This window comes from Acomys russatus, chromosome 6 (genome assembly GCF_903995435.1).
Source record: "Acomys russatus chromosome 6, mAcoRus1.1, whole genome shotgun sequence".
NCBI lineage: Eukaryota > Metazoa > Chordata > Mammalia > Rodentia > Muridae > Acomys > Acomys russatus.
In genome coordinates this window covers 15,110,675-15,131,094 of record NC_067142.1, presented here as the reverse complement: position 1 = coordinate 15,131,094, position 20,420 = coordinate 15,110,675, and the positions used below count along the sequence as shown (strand labels likewise).

Genomic DNA, 20,420 nt, shown 5'->3' with positions numbered 1-20,420 from the left:
GGGTGTGGGTGTGTGTGGGTGAGGGAAGTAAGAGAAGGGGGCATGACCTGAATGTGTTATATATATATGTATACACAAAAAATATTAACAAAAATTGCATTAAAAGTACTAGAAGCCCTAGCTATCTAGTAGGCAGAAGTATGAGGACATAAAGGGTCATGTATGTAGTCATGATTTTACATGTTGCCTGGACACAGTTTTAGAAGCATGCCATTCTAACACATAAGAAACCAACTCTCAAGTACAGGCCTATGGTCGTGAGTAGGGAAACAGGAGGTTATCTAACTTTGTCACAGCAATATGTAGTTAAGTAATAAAGAAACCACAATTACTCTCATTTATGAGCCCCTATAGTTTAACAATTTAAGAAAACTTCTTTAGTAAAATGTGCACTCCCTCTATAGATGTGTACGTTTGAGAAAATCTCCAATGGCTGACTTCTCCATGTTTTCTCTGAGGTTTCGATTCACACAAAACGTTGTCATATTTTAACAAAAGATTTTTCAGTGTGGCTTACCTTCCTCCTCCCAAAGGCTATTATTCCTGGAGAGTTCTGCCCACATTTTCTGTAAGACTACAGCAGCTCACCACTTCCTGTGATTTGGCTCTGAGATTTGCAATTTCCTCTCCCATTCCTGCTGATGCTCAGTTCTCTTTTATTTTCCCCCTGGTGCTGTAACAGGTGATAAAAATTTGCTCTCTTCAGCTAAGACATTAAGCCTGTTAAAATGTTTTCAACTCTGTCTGCTTTATAATAATTACTTTATACTGTAAAAGTAACTGATTGGGACCCCGGAGATATGCTCTGTTTGTAAACTGACGCATCATAAGTTAGGAGTCCTGTTAGTGTACAGTTTTTATATTATCAGCTAAATACATTTAACTTAAATTCTAAAAGAGACATCCAGACTAAAGTTGCATTTGTTAATCATTTAATTTAACACAAGTAAGCTTTCTTTAAGCTTAACAATAGGTATATTTTTCAATTTCTCCCTCCACCATCAAATCCCTAAATCCTCCTTCAGATTTTGTCTTACAGTGAGGTTCAAAATTATTGAAAATATTAAATGTTTTGGTGGGAACTTTCTTTTTTGTGCTCTAGAGAAAAACAAAGAAGTTAGGCTATAAAGAGTTAGGGAACCAAAACAGAATCCAAAGTTACAGTTTCAGCAGAAAATTTGAGACAGCAGAGAAAATAGCAAAGACAAAAGTGAAGTTGGGGACTTTGTGGCTGGCTCAGGCTAGAAAATGGTCACCACACAAGCATGAAGCCTGGAGGTCAGACTCAGTACCCATGTAAAACTCTGGACATGGTGGCACATGTCTGTAATCCCAGAGCTGGAGAGGCTGAGGCAAGAGGATACTGGGGCTTCTTGGCCAGTGAATTTAAATTGATTGATAAGCTCCCGTTTTGTTGACAGACATTCTCTCCAAAAATAAAGGGAGTTTTAGCAAGATGGTTTGGTGTATAAAGGCCATGTCACATGAGTTTTCACATCTCAATTAGGAAGAAGTAACTGACTTCCCCATTCAAGTTGTCATCTGATTTCAATGTGTGATTTATGGTATGGCATGCTCATGTACACACACACACACACACACACACACACACACACACACACACAGTGACCAAAGACCACTTGTGTTTTTTTGTTGCTGTGGCTATTTCTGGGGTGGCAGTATTGACAAGCTAGAGGAATGGGTTACAAGAAAAAGGTCCCTGTCTCCTTAAGTATTTTGCCCATTGGTGGAGCTCTCCTTACAATACCACAGATTATCCCCTTGATGCCCCTTGACTGAACCTCCAAAAAGCCTGATCTGTATGCTTAAATACTTCTTTTGCAAGAAACAAAGCATTGACATCCATTGTATCTTGATGCCAAACATCCTGGTTTGTTTTTGTTGTTGTTTTGTTTTGTCTTGTTTTCTCAAATAACAATTGGCCCTTTCTAGTTTGTTTCATTTTTGATTCTTAATCAAATTCTGCTCCCATTTCAACTCCTTTCCAGTAGTATACAAAGCTTAAATCAAAGTAACATCATTCAGCTCTGTTGTGTTCTATCACAGGTAGATGCACACCACCCCTATGGCTCTTGGTCTCAGCGGTGATTGTATAATTCTGAGCCTCAATCTGTTGCTATGCAGATTTCAGCTGGGCCATGTCTAAGCATGCCTTCCTCCAGACTTCTGTTCTTAGTCAGAGAAACAAATCTGACCTGGCATGGGCTGCTTATAGATCATCTGTTGAATAAATAAATGAATCTGTGAAGGAGCCTATTATTCTCCAGACATAAAAAAGGAGCCTTAATTTGAACTGAGCTCTCCTTGAGTTTGTAAATCAAGAAGCACAGGGGCAGCCGTTCCTTGCATTTCTGGGTGGCAGGCCAGTCAGGCTTGATAGTTTTCAGATAAATCAAATTAGAAATTGTTATAGTTGTTTGGGAAAAAATCAAGAACTGGCTTTGAAATCTTTTGCCACAAATTAGATTGAATCAAGATCAGTTTTTTTTCTTAGCTTATAAATGCTTGATTGGCTCTGCTTGATGTCTCTTGATTGAACCTCAGCCTTGCACCGCTGGGTTTATTTTTCATTCAGCATCATGTTGTAGTGGTTGAATGATGATTAGAAACACAGCAAACACCCACAGGAGCATTCTGTGTGAATTAACAGTCCAGCACAGTGATAGAAGTCTGAAAAGAGCCCCTCCAATTAAATCTGAAATCAGTCAAAGTAAGAAACTTCAATCCAGATCTGCTACATTTTCTTGAGGGTGGGGTGTCTTAAAATTAGATGCAAGGGCTCTGTGGTAAAGAGTTTGTACCACTCTTGCTCAGGACCTGGGCTTGTTTCCTAGCACCCTCATTAGGTAGCTCACAACAGTGTGTACCTCTAGCTCTAGGTGATCCAGTGCCCTCCTAAGTATCCCTGGGTTCCTGCATACCTGTGCACAGACACACACATACACAAAATTTTAAAAATGTAAAGAGACATGTTTCGGCCACACTTGACTTATGGCTTCTAGTCAGAGCCAAAATGGAGGGTAGGAGAGGCCAGGACATTTATGTTTGAATGGTTTTTGGGAGTTCAGGGAGAAGGAACTCCAAAGGGCCTTCTGTTGGTGTGCCCAGCCCATGAAGCTTTTCTTTTACCTTAATAACCAGTCTACCTAAACTTAACCCTAGCTCATTCTTATTTGTGACCTTGTAGCAGGTTCATAATCCCTTTTGTGTTGTTGCTAGGTGACTCAAGTCCAGCCCAGGCTTTTTTTGCAAAAGAAATGATCAATGTTTAAATGGTGAATTGTTGTGGACATTGTTCTGAGTTCTAATGCACCTGGCAAAGTTTAAAGACTCTTATGTCCTGGGTAAGAGTATTAGATCAGCAACATGTGATTATAAATATATTCGAAAACAGTTCACTAAGAAAAAGGAGTGTGTCTGGTGAACTGAGAGTAAATCTCTGAAGCACTGGGCCACAAAGTCACAAGCATATGGCACAGTACACACACACACACACACACACACACACACACACACACACACACACACACACATATATATGTATAATTCACTTTTCCCCTATTTATGTCCTATATTTTTTATGAGCATACTCTCTTTGTAGAAAGTGATTTATAATTTCTCACTGCCAAGTGGCTTATTTTATATATATATATATAAATTATATATATATATATTTTTTTTTTTTAAATTTTCTTTCTACAGTCTCTACAGTCTTGCCATGAAGTGAAGCTCCCAAGGCAGAAGCTGTTGGTGGAAGGGATTGAAAAAACTGAAAAATGTAGAATGTCTAAAGATTATTTATTTGCCTCTTTTTAGCTATTGTTTATAGTTTATGTTCAGGATATCATTTAAAACATAGACTATGACAGTTTTCTTACTTACTATAAAATAGTTATATATATATTTATCATGAATAATTATATATATATTTATATACATATGTGTGTATGTGTGAGTGTATGCATACATATATGTTCAGATTTACATACCTAGTCACAGGCCAGAAAGCTCATCTTGTGTCTTCCTCCTTCACTCTTTCCTGATTCCTTTGACTGCGTCTCTTGGAACCAGGAGCTTGTGCTTTCTCATCATGGCTGGAAGTCAGAGAGCCCCAGCAGTCCTGTTTTTTCCCACCTCCAACTTGAGGTTACAAGCTTGTGCCCAGTACCTGGCTTATTACAGGGATGCTGAGATACAACCAGCATTTCTCATGATTGCCCAGTAAGTGCTCATAACCTCTGAGCCATCTATTTAACCTCAACAGCATAGTTTTCCAGAGAATTCCATGGGGGTGCTTACATGACTTGAGTAGTGAGATGTTCAAGAAAAATGTACTTACAAATCCAAATAAGGAAGCCAAATATGGCTTTGAAAATTAGCTGTCCATGCTTGGCAGTTATAGGTCAACTTTACCAGAGGTGACTGACTCATTGTAGCCATGACTCATGCTTCTAAAGGCATAATAGACTTACAAATAAGACATAAAATGTGTATAGTGGAATGTTCACTATCTTTCACTGGTAGTCCTAAAAGTCAATAAAGTCAACTGAACTCAAAGTGCTCTTCAGACTCAGCAGAGTCTGTTCTGTGCAGCCTCCAGGAAACAAAACTGTGAACAGAGATTAGTGGAGATAATTTGTATTCATGCCCACACTCTAACATTATACTCATGGAAGAGCAGTCTCTATTCTCAAAAGGGATAATTATTGCAGAATTTTTGAGATAGAATAGTGGAAGGTTTCTGAGTCTGGAAAAGTTCTTCCTTTTAGCATAGATTCTTTGAGGGAGTCACCGAGGAGATGCTTGTTCTATATGTGTCTTCGAAATTTTTCTTCAGGCATGACCTCCTATAACTCTGCTAACACACTATTTACAATAAGCATAAAATATTTACATTTTTATATATAAGTTATTTTCCTTAAGACACCCATAATTCATCTTATAAATTTAATTTTGTATGTCAATGATTTTAAACATGTAGATAATGCATTCTGATTACTCTCTCCCACTCCCTGTTTTATCTCTCTTCCTTTCCTGTGAAGCCTCATCTCTTCCCTACCTTCCCTTTGTCCAGATACAAGACCTTTGTTTTGAAACCCATTTAGTTTAGTCATAGCAATCTTTGTGACCATTGGCTTGCAAGGCAGAGTCATGATCGGTTGGTCTATAATTTAAGTCAGTGCCTTTACCCTCTGTGAATCTATTCATAGCATATAGCTTTACAATGAGAGGTAGGGTTTAGAACTCATCCTCCATCCATGCCTGACTGCTGATGGGCCCCTTGTTGTGAAATTAAGAGCAGGCATTTACAGGGGCTGTGAGTTCATAACTGCAGTGTTTGTCTTCCATGTGCACACATACACACACACACACAAACACACACACACACTCTTACACATAAACACATACCAACAGACACACACATGCACACACACAAAGAAAAAACCTCTCACAGCCCTTCTCCCTGTTTTTGGCCTTTATATTCTTTTCTGTTTCCCTCTTCTGCATGATTTCGTGAGCCTGAGAGGAGACAGGATAAATGTCTTGTTCATGGCTGAGCAATTGTTATTCTCATGTGTAGCACTTAATTATGGATGTAATGCAAATAATTTAGAAGGCAGTTTGAAGCTAAGTCAATTTAGATAAACATCAACAGTCAGTTTTCCCCTTATGGCCTATGAACTCACTGACCATGGTTTCCTGAATGTGTTCACAGCACAAAGAATGAATTCCTTGCTATAAAGTAGATGTCAAATCTAATCAGAAAGTGGTTACTACTGTAACAATAATTCCATTGGTGTAAAAGTGGGCATATATCATAGGGTTTCCAGCCATGTAAGACTACTGATGACTTCTCTTCCCCCCAAAGCATGTATATTGTCCTTTGGGAAAATTAACCTGCAGGGACAAGCTTCCAGCTCACTTCTACCTTGAGGTGTTAATACACTAACATTGCATGCAAAATATCTGATAAGCAAAAGGAAGAGGAAGTGTCACTGAGTGTTACATCCTAGGCAAGCACAAAGGTCAATCTTTCCTGGTTAAGCACAGGTCTTACGTTATGAATTCGCTTTTATTTTCTCTGTGTACCCCTCAGTCTGTTCTGTTTCAAATGGGTACTGTTTAATTGTAAAGAAATGAAATTGGTTCACAGCAATCAATGATTTAGAAATGTTTCTCAGAATTATCAGTTCTACCAGCTCTTTTTCTCAGCTTAATAAATTAAGATAGTTCTTGTCTACGCTGCAATCTGGCTAAAGGGTGTGCTAACAAGTGACCTATGCTGAGTGATGGGTACAGAAAGAGCGTTTTGTAAATATCAGCAGCAGAGGTGGAACCATACCTCTATAGCATCCCTGGCAGAAGCCCAAGTTCTTTCCAGAGACCTCCATTTAGGCAAATCCCAAGATTTATGGGGCTTCAGTGAGAAAAGAATTTCAGGATGAGCCAATATGAGGCATAGCTGGAGACTTATTAAAACTAGAAAGAATGGCATTCTAGAAATCACCCTAATAGGATAGGCATGGATTCTCAAAGGCATGCTTACATATCTTTATATGCCCACAAAGGATTTTAGGTAGCTCTCAAGTTAAATTTGTCAGAGAGTATAATTTGCAGTAAAGCTTATAGGTAAAAAAAAAAAAAGCACTTGCTTTTGTAAACAAAATTGTAAGATAGATTTATGAAGATCCTTGTTTAGATTTATGAATGAGATAGAGTCCTAAAAAGTTCACTCAAGGTTTTAAGTCATTTCCTTTTTTAAAAAGTAGTATGTTTATTTGTTTGGCATCTCCAATTGTGAGTTCTATAGGAACACATACTTGTCTCAGAGGGCAATTTGTCCTTTATCAATGGTATCAGGAATTTATGACTCTGTCTTCAGGGAAGAAAAACCAGACCTATTTTATTAACCTTAGTTATAAACACATAAGACCCTGCCAATGTCCACTGTGTCACAGAACAGCAACATCTTCTGAACAGATGTTTGTGTGTGGATGATCATGGTCAATACATTTGATTTATATTAAAGTGTCCCATTACAGAGAGTATAGTGGTACCCAGTCCTCCCTGTCAGAAGTCCTTGAACAAGAGTTGCTGTCATATCACACCCATCAATCATGAGAAAATCACTATAATTGTGTTATTACTACAAGATCTCCTTTTGGATGATCCCCCTCTGCCACAGTTGCAAGCTTTTAGTTCGATGGATTTTATTGGATTTCTGTCAGCATTTGACATACTTCAAATGTGATAGCAGAGTGGCCTGAATAAATTTGGAAGGAGAAGGCTGCTCAGCACCTACACTTATCCTTGTTGATTTCCTCTTCTTTCATTGTTTATCCCCTGACCAGTACCTTGCTAGACTGTTGTATATAATTCTCTCTCTTCATCATCTCCAGTGAAGTAAGCCATCCTAATTCTCTATCAAGTTCAGTATGTACCAAGTATTCTCCTATTAAAACACATTATCATGGAGAGAACAGAGAGAAGAAATAGCCAAGCAGGTGGTTGTCACTCCCTGTTGATGGCACTTAAAAATATATATTTTATTTGCTGTTCTCTGCTAAACTGCATGTATCACTGGACTATGAGATAGTTCCCTTCATAAAGTGTGCCTCCTATGCATGCATGGAGATCTGCATTCTACAATGGGCACTCAGATAAAAAACTGGGTAGGCTGCCATCTGCTTGCACTGAAGGTGATGAGATGTGACAATAGGAAGATGTCAAGGTCTAATTGTCCTGCCAGTCTAGCTGAATATTGAAGTCACAAGTCCCATTGAGGAGTTCTGTGTCAAAACAGGGGCTGTCAATCCCAAGATAATATTTACAGGATCATTCTCTCTCTCTCTCTCTCTCTCTCTCTCTCTCTCTCTCTCTCTCTCTCTCTCTCTCTCTCTCTCTCTCTCTCTCACACACACACACACACACACACACACACACACACACACACACATAAACACACACATGCATACTCCTTTTCACACACTCACATTACTATCAATCATATTGATTGATTATTGAATTCTTTCCTGCAGTGAGGCAAAAATTCGGAAAGGAAGCCTCGGAATAAAATATCTTGTGATATGTAAATAGTTAATTAGATTTCTCATTTCAAAAATAGAAAGATTCAGATGTGGCTTACCCTTCCTAGATGTGGTAAAGGTATGTGTATTTAGTCACCAAGAATGTGGGAACCTGTGAGAGTCCTTCAACCAACCATCTTTTCCAACAACTTTGGTTACAAAAAAGAAGACACATGCAAGACTTGCAGTTTATTTCCATCTAAATTAGGGATGTGTTACTATTCTTCTAATACAATACAAAATAATGAAGCATATATAAAAATGGATTTTCCCTGAAGTTAAACAACCTTCATGATCGTATGTTCATGAACAGAATCTAGTTCTGCCAAAATGCAAATTCTAAATTTCTTCTCAAAATTGAAATCAAGATTGCTCTGTATTTATTTTTTTAGTGGTTCATTGTTATAGGAGCAGAGAGGAATTTGGCAGATATCTATCAAGATTTCTTTTTCCTCATGTGAAGGAACAAATCGTTTGAGCAGGGACACAGAGAAATAGAAGAAAAGTAGTTCACTAAAAAAAAAAAAAAAAAAAAAAAAAAAAAAAAAAAAGAGCACTGCGGAGAATGGGAGAAAGGGCTAGTGTGTTGGTCAAATTTTGTCAACTCTGGGATAACCATTGAGATGTAACAAGAAAAAATTAATAAAAAAAAGAACAGGAATATTAATAGAAGCAGTCCTAAACATGATAAATATGTATAAATTATAGTATACTTTAAGACAACCATCTGAAAATGATCACTACTATTAATTATAGCACTGATATCTTAAATTAACATACGTGTGATTTTAGTGACCACATTATGTATGAAAAAGACTGAAATTCCATTTCTAGAAAATATAGTATATGAAGTAAAATATTATTTGTTGGGTTTTAATAATACCTTAAAATGAAATTTAGAGTGGATGACATCATTGAATATTAAGGACAAAAAGAGATGACCAAAAGGCAAAAGTAGAAATAAATTTCAATGATATATAAGACAGTATTGAGCTGTTTCACATATGTGTGGTAAAAGTTTCAAAAGAGCTACAAACTTTAATTGGAAAGAAAAATAATTATAAAAAATTGTCAGCTAATTTATGTGACAGGAATAATCTATAACCTTGATATTAAAGCTTTGAAGTCTGCATTAGAATGACAATGTAAAGAGAATAAGAAAACATCTCTCTCTCTCTCTCTCTCTCTCTCTCTCTCTCTCTCTCTCTCTCTCTCTCTCTCCCAATGTAAGCTTTTACTTACTCCTCCACTCTTCTAGTGACACTCTTATGTAATCATGTACTCACCTACTAAAACTGCAAATAAGTCCACAACTAAATGTTTTCTCTTATAGCTTGCTGTGGTCATGCTGTCTTTTCACAGCCCTGTAAAATGAACTAACACAGTAGTATCTCCAAAATTTACAATCACTTTGTCTTAAACTTGCCTAAGTACAAAAACCTCATTGCAGGTTGCCAAGAAGAGACTTGATACCCTATGAGCATATACAGGGGGAGGTAATCCCCCTCAGGAACAGTCATAGGGGAGGGGAATAATGGGAAAATGGGAGGGAGGGAAGAATGGGAGGATACAAGGGATGGAATAAACATTGAGATGTAACAGAATAAATTAACTAAAAATAAAAATATAAATAAAAGTTTGCTACAAACAATCTAAAACAAAAAAACAAAGAAGCATGTTTTAATGCAACTATTAAACTATTTTTAAAACATAGTCTAAAATTATGAAAACCTTTTTAGATCATAAATGTCTTTCAGGTAAGGGAACTAGTTCATTGCCTAACGGGATGCTCAAAGCAGAAGGGGAGATGTTGCTATTTTGTTTTCTTTTGAATATATGGAAAATCTAGTTTTGATTTTTTTTGCACTAGTCCTGAAAAATCATGACAGCTGATTTTAACTACACACAGCACCAAAGCTGTCCGTGGGTTTGTGTGGCTTTATTTTTATTTAGTAATAAAAAGGCTTTTCAAGTTAATATCAGCTGGCTCACATGTTTCCATTAGCATTAAAATTTTTTGGTTAAAGATTAAAAAACCCTCTCATTATAATTGTTTAAATAGGAATGTAAATACAGAATAAAATAAAGAATTCCCGTTCCATTTAAAAACAACAACAACAAACAAACAAACAAAAACAGCATTGAAATTAAAGTCTCTATGGAATAAAAAATATTGTCAACTCGCCACAAACCCATATTCCCTAGGAAGAAGACTCCTCTGCTGTGGAGCTACCTCCATCAAATTAGCCATTAGACAAGTCTATGGGGGCATTTTTCTTCCTTTGTTTCTGGCTCCCGGCTCCTGCCTTGAGTTGCTGCCCTACTTCAATCAAGACAACCTATGATCCAGATGTACAAGTGAACTTTCTGTGGGGAAAGTATGTGTTGAAAATACTCCTGGGCCATGAGACTGATTACTTTTTATCTGTCATTAATATAGCACCATCTTTTCTGACATTTCTAGTGCAATTTATTTATGAGTATCCCAGGTAGGGAAAGGCTTTTAGTCTTTTTTCTATCTACTCATTTCTTTGTATGTTAATCATCATCTACTTCCCCCCACATCCTTACTCTTCTGTCACCCCATTATATGATTATATATTTTTCACAAAGCAGCTAACTATTTTTATAGGCTGTTGTTCAAAATACACAGATGTTTTCAGGTGACCATCTTAAATTCACTGTGGAAGGCAGTGCTTGTCAGGATGTAGAAGACTGAAAAGGGTTCAGATATGAGAGAGGAAGAAGGCTCAGTGGACAATCAGAAGAGAATATGCATGATGGCTGTGGAATCTGGAAAGGTCACTTGTGGTAGAGAAATCAAACTCCAAGTGTGCACATGAGTCAGGTTACCATAGAAACGATTTCAAGTGATAGATGACCCTGCTAAAAGTTTCACTTTCTGTTAGGGTGTCTTCACACTCTAGTAGGGATTGTGTAACACACAAACAAGGCAGATGCTAGTCTGTTAGCTGTTAGGTACCATGTGTTCTTTCCTGCTTGGAGCTTATTCATTATGTAAGTAAAAGGTGATGAGAGTCAGGCTTCTCCTTCTCACCTGAGTATAACTGCAAATATCTTGAAGGTATGCTTATTATTTATTTTCTCCTATTGTTATTTATACTAGTCAGCTTTCTCCACAAAAAGAAATAACACACACACACACACACACACACACACACACACACACACACACACACACAACCATGACAAGTTTGGCTCAGCTACCTTTCTTCAAGAGACCAATTAAACTGAGGTTTCTTATAAGGAGTTGGTCCCCTCGATTGTGGTGTCTGGGAAGTATCAAATCTGATATTTCTTAGGTAGACAATGCCCCAAATCCAAGAAGATAAAAGCAAATACAGAGAATTGATGGTGTAACTAAATCTGAATTTTGAAATCTGGAGAAGCTGGCAAGCTGGGCTAGGAGGGCAAGTCCCGCCTGCTGGCTAGAAAAGATAAAAAGAGACAGCAGATCCAGCAGGAAAATTGGAAAAAGGGTGTTGTGAATACCTCTTTTTTAATGCTTTTTGTCTTCTTGGAACACTAAATGGATTAGGTTGTGTTCGGCCACACTGGAAAAAGATACCTCCTTGACTCTGCTATCTGGTTAAAATACCAGTCACCTCTGATCAGGCCATGTGGGACCAAAACCAATATTTAATCTCTACATATTTGATTCATGTAGTCTTGCTGAGTTTTTGGCCCTATAATATGACAATTTTCATTTACAGCAGTACTGTCTGAGGATTACTCTATTAAATTACAAGAAAAACTCTCCATGTTTCAAGTAAGTTTACATTTTTATGTTGGGCATCAGTGATAGCTGTCTTGGACTGTATACATGCAACTCACCAAGGCTGGAAGTCTGATATGATTGATGTTTATCTGAGGGGATGAAAAAGAGGGAGGTTTGAGAGAAAGGTATTAAGATGGATTCTCCATCAGAGTAAGAGACTTATTAACCATAGGGATGGGACACTGGTAGGTTCCAAAAAGACTTTGTTCTCTTCACACAAAGCAGTATTCTTCTTGGTATAGGTGTCCTAGAGAGAAGGCCCTTTCTTATACATAGTAAGTAGACCCTAGTACTTACTATATGTGCTAAAGTGAGTTACCTCTGAATTCAAGATAGCAATTGAAATATGGAGGGTTCTGTTCTTTGTAACAATGGGTCATGTCACAGGATAACAGATGGTATTCTTGTCAGTAAAGTATGCAGATTACTAAGGTTGTGACTCAGAAAAGAACATGTGTTTCTCCTGCAGAGAATCCAAGTTCAGTTGCCTGCACCGATATTAGACAGCTCAAAAACAGCTGCAACTACAGCACTTTTGACTGTGAGCACTGAGATCACATGTGACACACACACACACACACACACACACACACACACACATGCACACACACACACATGCTTGCATGTACACATAATTGAAAATAAACAGAAACTATATTTAGAAATGTTACCTCATGTGTTTGTCTCCTCCCTGTAGAGCCATTTTTGCTTTTCTGTTGTGTTGTGATCCAGTCAATAGGCTCTAAAAAGAGAATAAACACTTCAACAAAGCTAATTTTGTATTTTCAACCTTGAAATTGACAGGCTATACAAAGCTCTTTTGTTGTTGTTGTTGTAAAATACCTAACATTACATATTTATTCTTTAAAAATACTTTTCTTTTGAGATTATAATATAATTATATTATTTCCCCTTTCCTTTGCTCAGTCTGTATATAATGCTACTTGTATGCATGTTTTTAAGGTTGATCACTTGGTATTTGACAACCAATTGATAAGTTTCTCTCTGGGGAAGACTATTTTCTTGCACTTTCTTCATATTACATTTCAGTCGATTATTTTTCTTTGTACAGAATTGGTACATCCCAGGCCTTCCCCTGTCCACATTAGCATGACTACTGTTATTTATGCTTTTGTTCAGATCCTTTTCAGGCAGTCATGTTAGTGAGACTTTATGGGTGTAGCTTTTGACATTTCTATGAGACATAATCTCACAGAAAACTCCTGGGTTCTCTGGTTCTTAAAGTCTTTTTGTCCCTTCTTCCACAATGTTCCTTAAGGCTTAGATGTGAAAGTTGTACTGAAGATGATGTCAGTTGGAACTGTTCTCTGAAACTCAGCATTTTGATTGGCTGTAGCTTTTTATTTGGTATCTGTCTTTTACAAAGAGAAGTTTTACTGACAAACCTTGCAGATTACACTTGTCTGTGGATATAAGAGCAAATATTTAGAATAAAGATATGTATTTTGCTAGTTTAGTAAAGTAGTGGTTTAAGTTATTCTCCAAGATATATTACTGTACTAACGCTGAGTAGGTGGCTGGGTTTCCAGGACCAGACATGGTTTCCATCTTGTTGATCTGATCTTAAGTCCAATTAGAGAGCTCTTAGTTAACACCACAATGTGACAGTCACTACTGCACCCTAAGGTTATCATGCCACTCTGTTTGTTGACCTGGTTCATGGGCATCATAGTTAGGTAGGATTGTTGGTTGCTTCCATGATCTGGAAGCTTACATGGCCCCTTCTAGATCCAAGAATGCTAATCTTCTGGAAGGAGCTTTAGGTCAGTTCCAGCTCAGGGACCTCTGGGCTCTGTTTCATAATTCTATGGTATCTTCAGCATTATTGGAGCTTTCCTTCAACCTCAGGTTTTTGTTTGAACAACACAAAGCATAATAAAATACCTCGGTAATTAACACTCTTGACTTACTAGGATCCTGGTCCACCTAGGAGATGAACTTTCAGGCATTCCTTCACAGTATTAGGTTGAGCAGGGTACCTAAGGTGAGAAGGCCCACTACAAATGTGGGTACTGGTATGATCTTTTCTTGGACTTAATAAAAAGGAGACAGCAAGCTGAGCACCAGCATTCATCTTTCTCTGTTTCCTGACTATGAACTCAATGTGACCAGCTGCCTCAAGCTCCTGTGATTATGTCTATCTCACCAGATCCTATGTCTTTCTTGCCATGGTGTACTGCATTCCTTTGAACTGTGAACTTGAATAAACTCTTTCTCCTTTCAGTTGCTTGTTGTCAGATGATTGACCATAGCAAATACCAATAAGCATGTGTAGGAGTGAGTGTAGAGGTATTGTCAGTCTGTAAAGAAAAGCATGTTCCTTCTACAGTATCAGCTTTCTGTAGTAGTACATGACCTGTGTGTGTATTTCCTGGAAAGTGTGCTGCTAAGGGTTAAACTACTGCCTTTCTGACCAGTACTAAGCATCTCTTTCTGACATTTGGAAATTGAATGGAGGCAGCTGCTCTGGATATCATACCCAACTGAGGAGCCCTTTCTGGTTTCCAGGAGTGGTGGTTGCTTGGAAAGAAGACTCAGGGGACTTAAGCCCTATTATACAAAAGCTGGCTTTGGAAGAATGCATCTGAAGGGGATGTGATCTGCTGCATTATTGGATGAGATTTACAGAGGGGTACTCATTGCTGCAGAGATTAATTTCAGAGCCTAAAAAAATCTAGCTAGTGCAAATGAAGATAAGACCTGGTTGAACGTGCAGTCTGTTATCTGCACAGCAAATGACTTTCACAAAGGAACCTTCTACACTGTTGAAAAAGTAGTCCAGCCTTTCTTCTTCTCTATAAAAACACCTAATATGTGGTGTTGAACATATAAATTCATTCTTTAATTTATTAAATCTTTCTGATATGGAACTTATTTTATGGGTCTTGCATTTACAAGGATCCACTTCATACCCACTTATGCAAATAGTAATATGCTTACCCTTTCTCTACTTTAATCAAAACTGTTTCTGTTTTGTTTTCTCATATAGCCTAAGCTAGCCTCAAATTCATTAAGTTGTTAAGGGTGACACTATACTTCTGATCCTCCTGCCTCTGCCCTCCGAGGGCTGACATTAGTAGTGTGTACCACCAAGTCTAGTTAATACTCTGATGGAGATTTATCAGTGGTTTTGTGCATGCTGGACAAGCACTCAACCACCTGAGCTACATCCCCAACTATTATAATATACTCTGATTATTCCTATTCCCCTACGTTCACCTTTCTCCTTTTTTTCTACCCACATAACTGCAAATTTTCTGACTAAATTTAAAATGTAACCCACATTACTTTAGTGACATTCTCTGTTTTTGTTTTTTCTTTTTCTTTCCTTTTTGTTTTCCACATAACTTTTTTTCTCAGGAACCAGGATCTGTCTTTTAGCAGATTTCCTATTGTAACAGTGCTTCCCTATTGTATTGCTTTCGATGTTATTCCAGAGCTTGGCACATAGTTGACTCACCATATGGGTTTTCCTATGAAGTTAATGTAATTACTTTAACAACTTTGGTTCCCTATAAAATATTGACTTTTCCTCATCCCTCTGCTAAGTATCTCAGACAGCTTTTACAGATAGCATTGGGATCTGAAAACATGAACAGCACCAGTCTTGTGAGTCAGTCTGAACAATGCTGACATATTTTTCCCTATAAGATCATGAAGCTGAATGTAGAATGATACTAAAATTTAGGTCAGTGCTGAATGACTGACTGTCAGATTACAGAATAAAAAAAATGGCTTTTTATATGTTTGCTTCTTTATTGTTTTTCAGGGCAATATCAGTTTTTCCTGCTCAGAACCACAAATTGTCCCCATCACATTTGTCAAGTCCAAGAGTAGTTATTTGCTACTATCCGGCACCCCTCAAATTGATGGGCTGTCAGTGAGTTTCCAGTTTCGAACATGGAATGAAGATGGACTGCTTCTGTCCACAGAGCTGTCTGAAGGCTCAGGGACCCTGCTGCTCATCTTGGAGGGAGGGACACTGAGGCTCCTGATTAAGAAACTCGCAGGACATGGAACTGAAATCCTTACAGGTACATTCATTGCTGACTTCCTTTGCTGACCCCTTCCTTCCTCTTCCCTTCCCTGTCTGCCTTGTTTTCTTCTCCCCATCCTCTTCTGCCCACCCATCATCTTCCTCCTTTGCTTCCCCACTCCTCTTCTCTTCTTCTTTTGTTTGTTTATAATGCTTTCTTCTATACTTAAGTCAACCAAAGTTAAGTTTCTTTCTAAAAGATACAAAATTGTACACAAGGATGAAGGGTAGCACAGTGGTGGAAAATATACTATAAGCGTGAAGGGGTTTGCCTGCTTTCACATGCACTAATTAGACACAGAAAAAAGGGAAGTCTGAGTTTGCCATGTGTACTTCAATAAGCCTTTCAATTCCTTCATGGTAGGATCATCAGAAAAGTAGGTGTTAGATTTCATATCCTGGAAAATTTAGCACACTCTACACAATCTGGGGAGGTCAGGTTTGTCTTGTGTAGAGATCTCTCACAATGTGAATCATCTTTACCATGCTAACTCCAAGAAAACACTGTTTTTCAAACTTTTTAAAAAACATATTGTATTAATTTATTCATATTACATCTCAATTGTTAGCCTATCCCTTGAATTCTCCCATTTCTCCTTCACTCCCATTTTCCCCTTACTCCCCTTTCCTATGACTGTGACTGAGGGGTCCTCCTTTCCCTGTATATGCTCATAGGGTATCAAGTCTCTTCTTGGTAGCCTGCTATCCTTCCTCTGAGTGCCACCACGCCTCTTCATCCAGGGGACATGGTCAAATATGGGGCACCAGAGTTCATGTAAAAGTCAGTCCCCATTCTCCACTCACCTGTGGAGAATGTCCTGCCCATTGGCTAGAACTGGGTAAGGGTTTGAAGTTTACTGCATGTATTGTGCTTGGCTTCTGCCATAGTTTGAGCAGAACCCCTGGGCCCAGATACACCCATTATAATGTTGTACTTGTAGGTTTCTAGGACGCTCTGGATCCTTCTATTTCCCCATTCTCCATTGCTTCTCTTACCTAGAGCCCTAATAGAAACTCTTCCTCTCTGTCCCACTTTATTGGTAAGTGAAGACTTTTATGGAACATACTCCTTGGGCTAGTATCCAGATATAAGTGATTATATACCATTTGATTTTATCTGTTTCTGGGTTAACTCACTCATGATGATCATTTCTACTTCTATCCATTTGTCCACAAATTTCTTGAATTCCTTGCTTTTAAAAGCTGAGTAGTATTCCATAGTATAAATGTATCAGTTTCTTTATGCCTTCTTCTACTGAGGGTCAATTAGGCTGTTTCCATGTTCCGGCCTTTGTGAATAAGACTGCTATGCACACGGTTGAACACATGTCCTTGTTGTGTGCTGGAGCATCCTCTGAGTATATTCCAAGGAGTGGAATATCTGGGTCTTGAGGAAGCTCTATCCCCAGTTTCCTGAGAAAGCTCCAGATAGATTTCCAAAGTGGTTTTACAAGTATGCATTCCCAGCAGCAACGAAGGAGTGTTCTTCTCTCTCCACATCCTAGCCAGCATGTGGTATCACTTGAGTTTTTGATCTTAGCTATTATGATGTATGTAAAATGGAATCTCAGAGTTGTTTTCATTTGTATTTCCCTGAGGATTAAGGACATTGAACATTCCTTTAAGTTTTTCTCAGCCATTTGCTATTCTTCTGTTGAGAATTCTCTGTTTAGTTCTGAGCCCCATTTCTCAATTGAGTTATTTGGTTTTGTGCTGTTTAATTTCTTGAGTTCTTTATATATTTTGGATATTAGCCTTTTGTCAGATGTAGGCTTGGTAAAGATCTTCTCCCAGTCTGTATACGGTCACTTTGTTCTGTTGACAGTGTCCCCTGCCTTACAGAAGCTTCTCAGCCTCATGAAGTAACATTCATTAACTGTTGACCTTAAGGCCTGGGCTGTTGGTGTTATGTTCAGGAAGTTGTCTCCTATGCCAATGTGTTCTAGGCTCTTCCCCACTTTTTCTTCTAAACAGTTTAGTGTCTATGGTTTTATGTTGAGGTCTTTAGTCCACTTGGACTTGAGATTTGTGCATAGTGACAAATATGGGTACAATTGCATTTTTTTTTTACATGTAGACATCTAATTAGATCAGCACCATTTGTTGAAGATGCTATGCTTTTTCTATTGAATATATTTACCTTCTTTGTCAAAAATCAAATGAACATATGTATATGGATTCATTTCTGGTTCTTCTATTGGATTCCACTGATTATACAGCCTATTGCTATGTCAGTACCATGCTGTTTTAATTACTGTTGCTTTATAGTATAGCTTGAGATCAGGTATGGAAATTCCTCTGGAGGATCTTTTATTGTACAAGATTGTTTTAGCTATTCTGGGTTTTTTGTTCTTCCATATGAAGTTGAGAATTGAACTTTTGATGTCTTTTACAATTGTGTAAGTATTTTGATATGGATTGAATTGAATCTATAAATTGCTTTTGGTAAGATGGCCATTTTTCCGATGTTAATTCTCCCTATCCATGAGCAAGGAACATCATTCTATCTTCTCATCTCATCTTCAATCTCTTTCTTCAGAGGTATGAAATTTTTTCAAACAAGTCTTTCACTTGCTTGGTTAGAGTAAATCCTAAATATTTTATATTGCTTGTGGCTAATGTGATGGGTTAGTTTTCCTAATTTCTTCCTCTGCATGAGTGTAATTTGTATATAGGAAGGCTACTGAATTTTTTTAGTTAACTTTGTACGCAACCAATTTGCTGAAGGTGTTTATCAGCTCTAGTAGTTCTTTGGTAGAAATTTGGGGATTACTTATGTACACTATCATACCATCTGCAAATAGGAATAATTTGATTTCCTCCTTTCCCATTTTGATCCCCTTGATCTTCTTTTGTTGCATTATTGCTCTGACCAGAACTTCCAGTACTATATTGAAAAGATATGGAAAGAGTGGGCAGCCTTGCCTTTTCCCAAATATTAGAGTAATTTCCTTGAGTCTCTCACCATTTAATTTGATTTTGGCTATTGGCTTGCTGTATATAGCCTTTATTATGTTGAGGTATGTGCTTTGTGTCCCTGATCTCTCCAAAATTTTAAACATGAATTGGTGTTGGTCTTACTGAATGCTTTCTCTGGCTCTAAGGAGATGATCATGTGGATTTTTATTTTCAGTTTGTTTATATGGTGGATTACATTGATGGATTTTTGTATATTAAAGCATCCCCGCATGCCTGGAATGAACCCTACCCAGTCATGGTGAATGATATCTTTGATATGTTCTTGTATCCATTTTGCAAGGATTTTAATGAGTATTTTTGCATAAATGTTCATAAGAGAAATTGGTCTGAAATTCTCTTTCTTTGGTGGGTCTTTGTGAGGTTTAGGTATAAATGTGACTATGGCCTCATAGAATGAATTTGGTAGTGTTCCATCTATTTCTATCTTTTGGAGTAGCTTGAAGAATATTGGTATTGGCACATGCTTGGATGTCTGGTAGAATTATGCACTGAAACTCTCTGGCCCTGGGCTTTTTTTTTTTTTTTTTTTTTTTTTTTGGTTGGTAGACTCTCACTGGTTGCTTCTATTTCTACAGGGAAAATTGGACTATTTAGCTTGTTTATCTGTTCTTCCCTCAATTTTGGCAGGTGGAATTGACCAAGAAAATCATCTATTTGCCTTAGATTTTGAAATTTTGTAGCATATATGCCTTTGAATTAAGATCTTGTAATTCTTTGTATTTTTCAGTGTCTGTTGTTATATCTCCCTTTTCCTTTCAGATTTGGTTGATTTGGATACTGTCTCTCTGCCTTTTATTTGTTTGGCTAATGTTTTGTCTATCTTTTTTATTTTCTCAAAGAACCAGTTCTTGGTTTTGTTGATTCTTTGGACTGTTCTCTTTCTTTCTAATTTATTAATTTCAGCCCTGAGTTTGATTATTACCAGATGTCTACTCCTCTTGGATGTTTTTGCTTCTTTTTTCTAGGTCTTCCAGATGTATCATTAAGTTGCTTATGTGTGATTTTTCCAATTTCTTTTTAAAGGCACTTAGTGCTATGAGTTTTCCTCTTAGCACTGCTTTCAATGTTGCCCACAAATTTGGGTATGTTGTTCCTTCATTTTCATTGAATTTCAGGAAGTCTTCAATTTATTTCTTTATTTCTTCCCTGACCCAGGTGTCACTAAGCAGAGAGTTGTTTAGTTTCCATGTATGTGTAGGCTTTTTAGTATTTCTGTTGTTGTTGAAGGGAAGCCTAAGACCATGGTGATATGATATTTTACAAGGTATTATTTCAATCCTCTTGTATCTGTTGAGGCTTGCTTTGTGACCTACTGTGTGATCAATTATAGAAAACGTTCCATGGGTTGCAGAGAAGAAGGTATATTCCTTTTTGTTTGGTCAAAAGGTTCTATAGATATCTGTTAGATCCGCTTAATTCATGGCATTGGTCAATGATGTTATTTCTTGGCTTGGTTTCTGTTTTAATGACCTATCCT

At 37.6% G+C, this 20,420-nt stretch overlaps 1 protein-coding gene across 1 annotated transcript in view; it reads left to right on the top strand.

The window, feature by feature from the left end:
* The window catches only part of Cntnap5 (contactin associated protein family member 5), a 951,234-nt gene that overhangs the window by 515,801 nt on the left and 415,013 nt on the right, over positions 1 to 20,420 (top strand). The window contains exon 8 of the mRNA XM_051147230.1: positions 15,698 to 15,962. Coding sequence (XP_051003187.1) covers positions 15,698 to 15,962 — 265 coding nt within the window. The remainder of the gene's footprint in view (positions 1 to 15,697; positions 15,963 to 20,420) is intronic.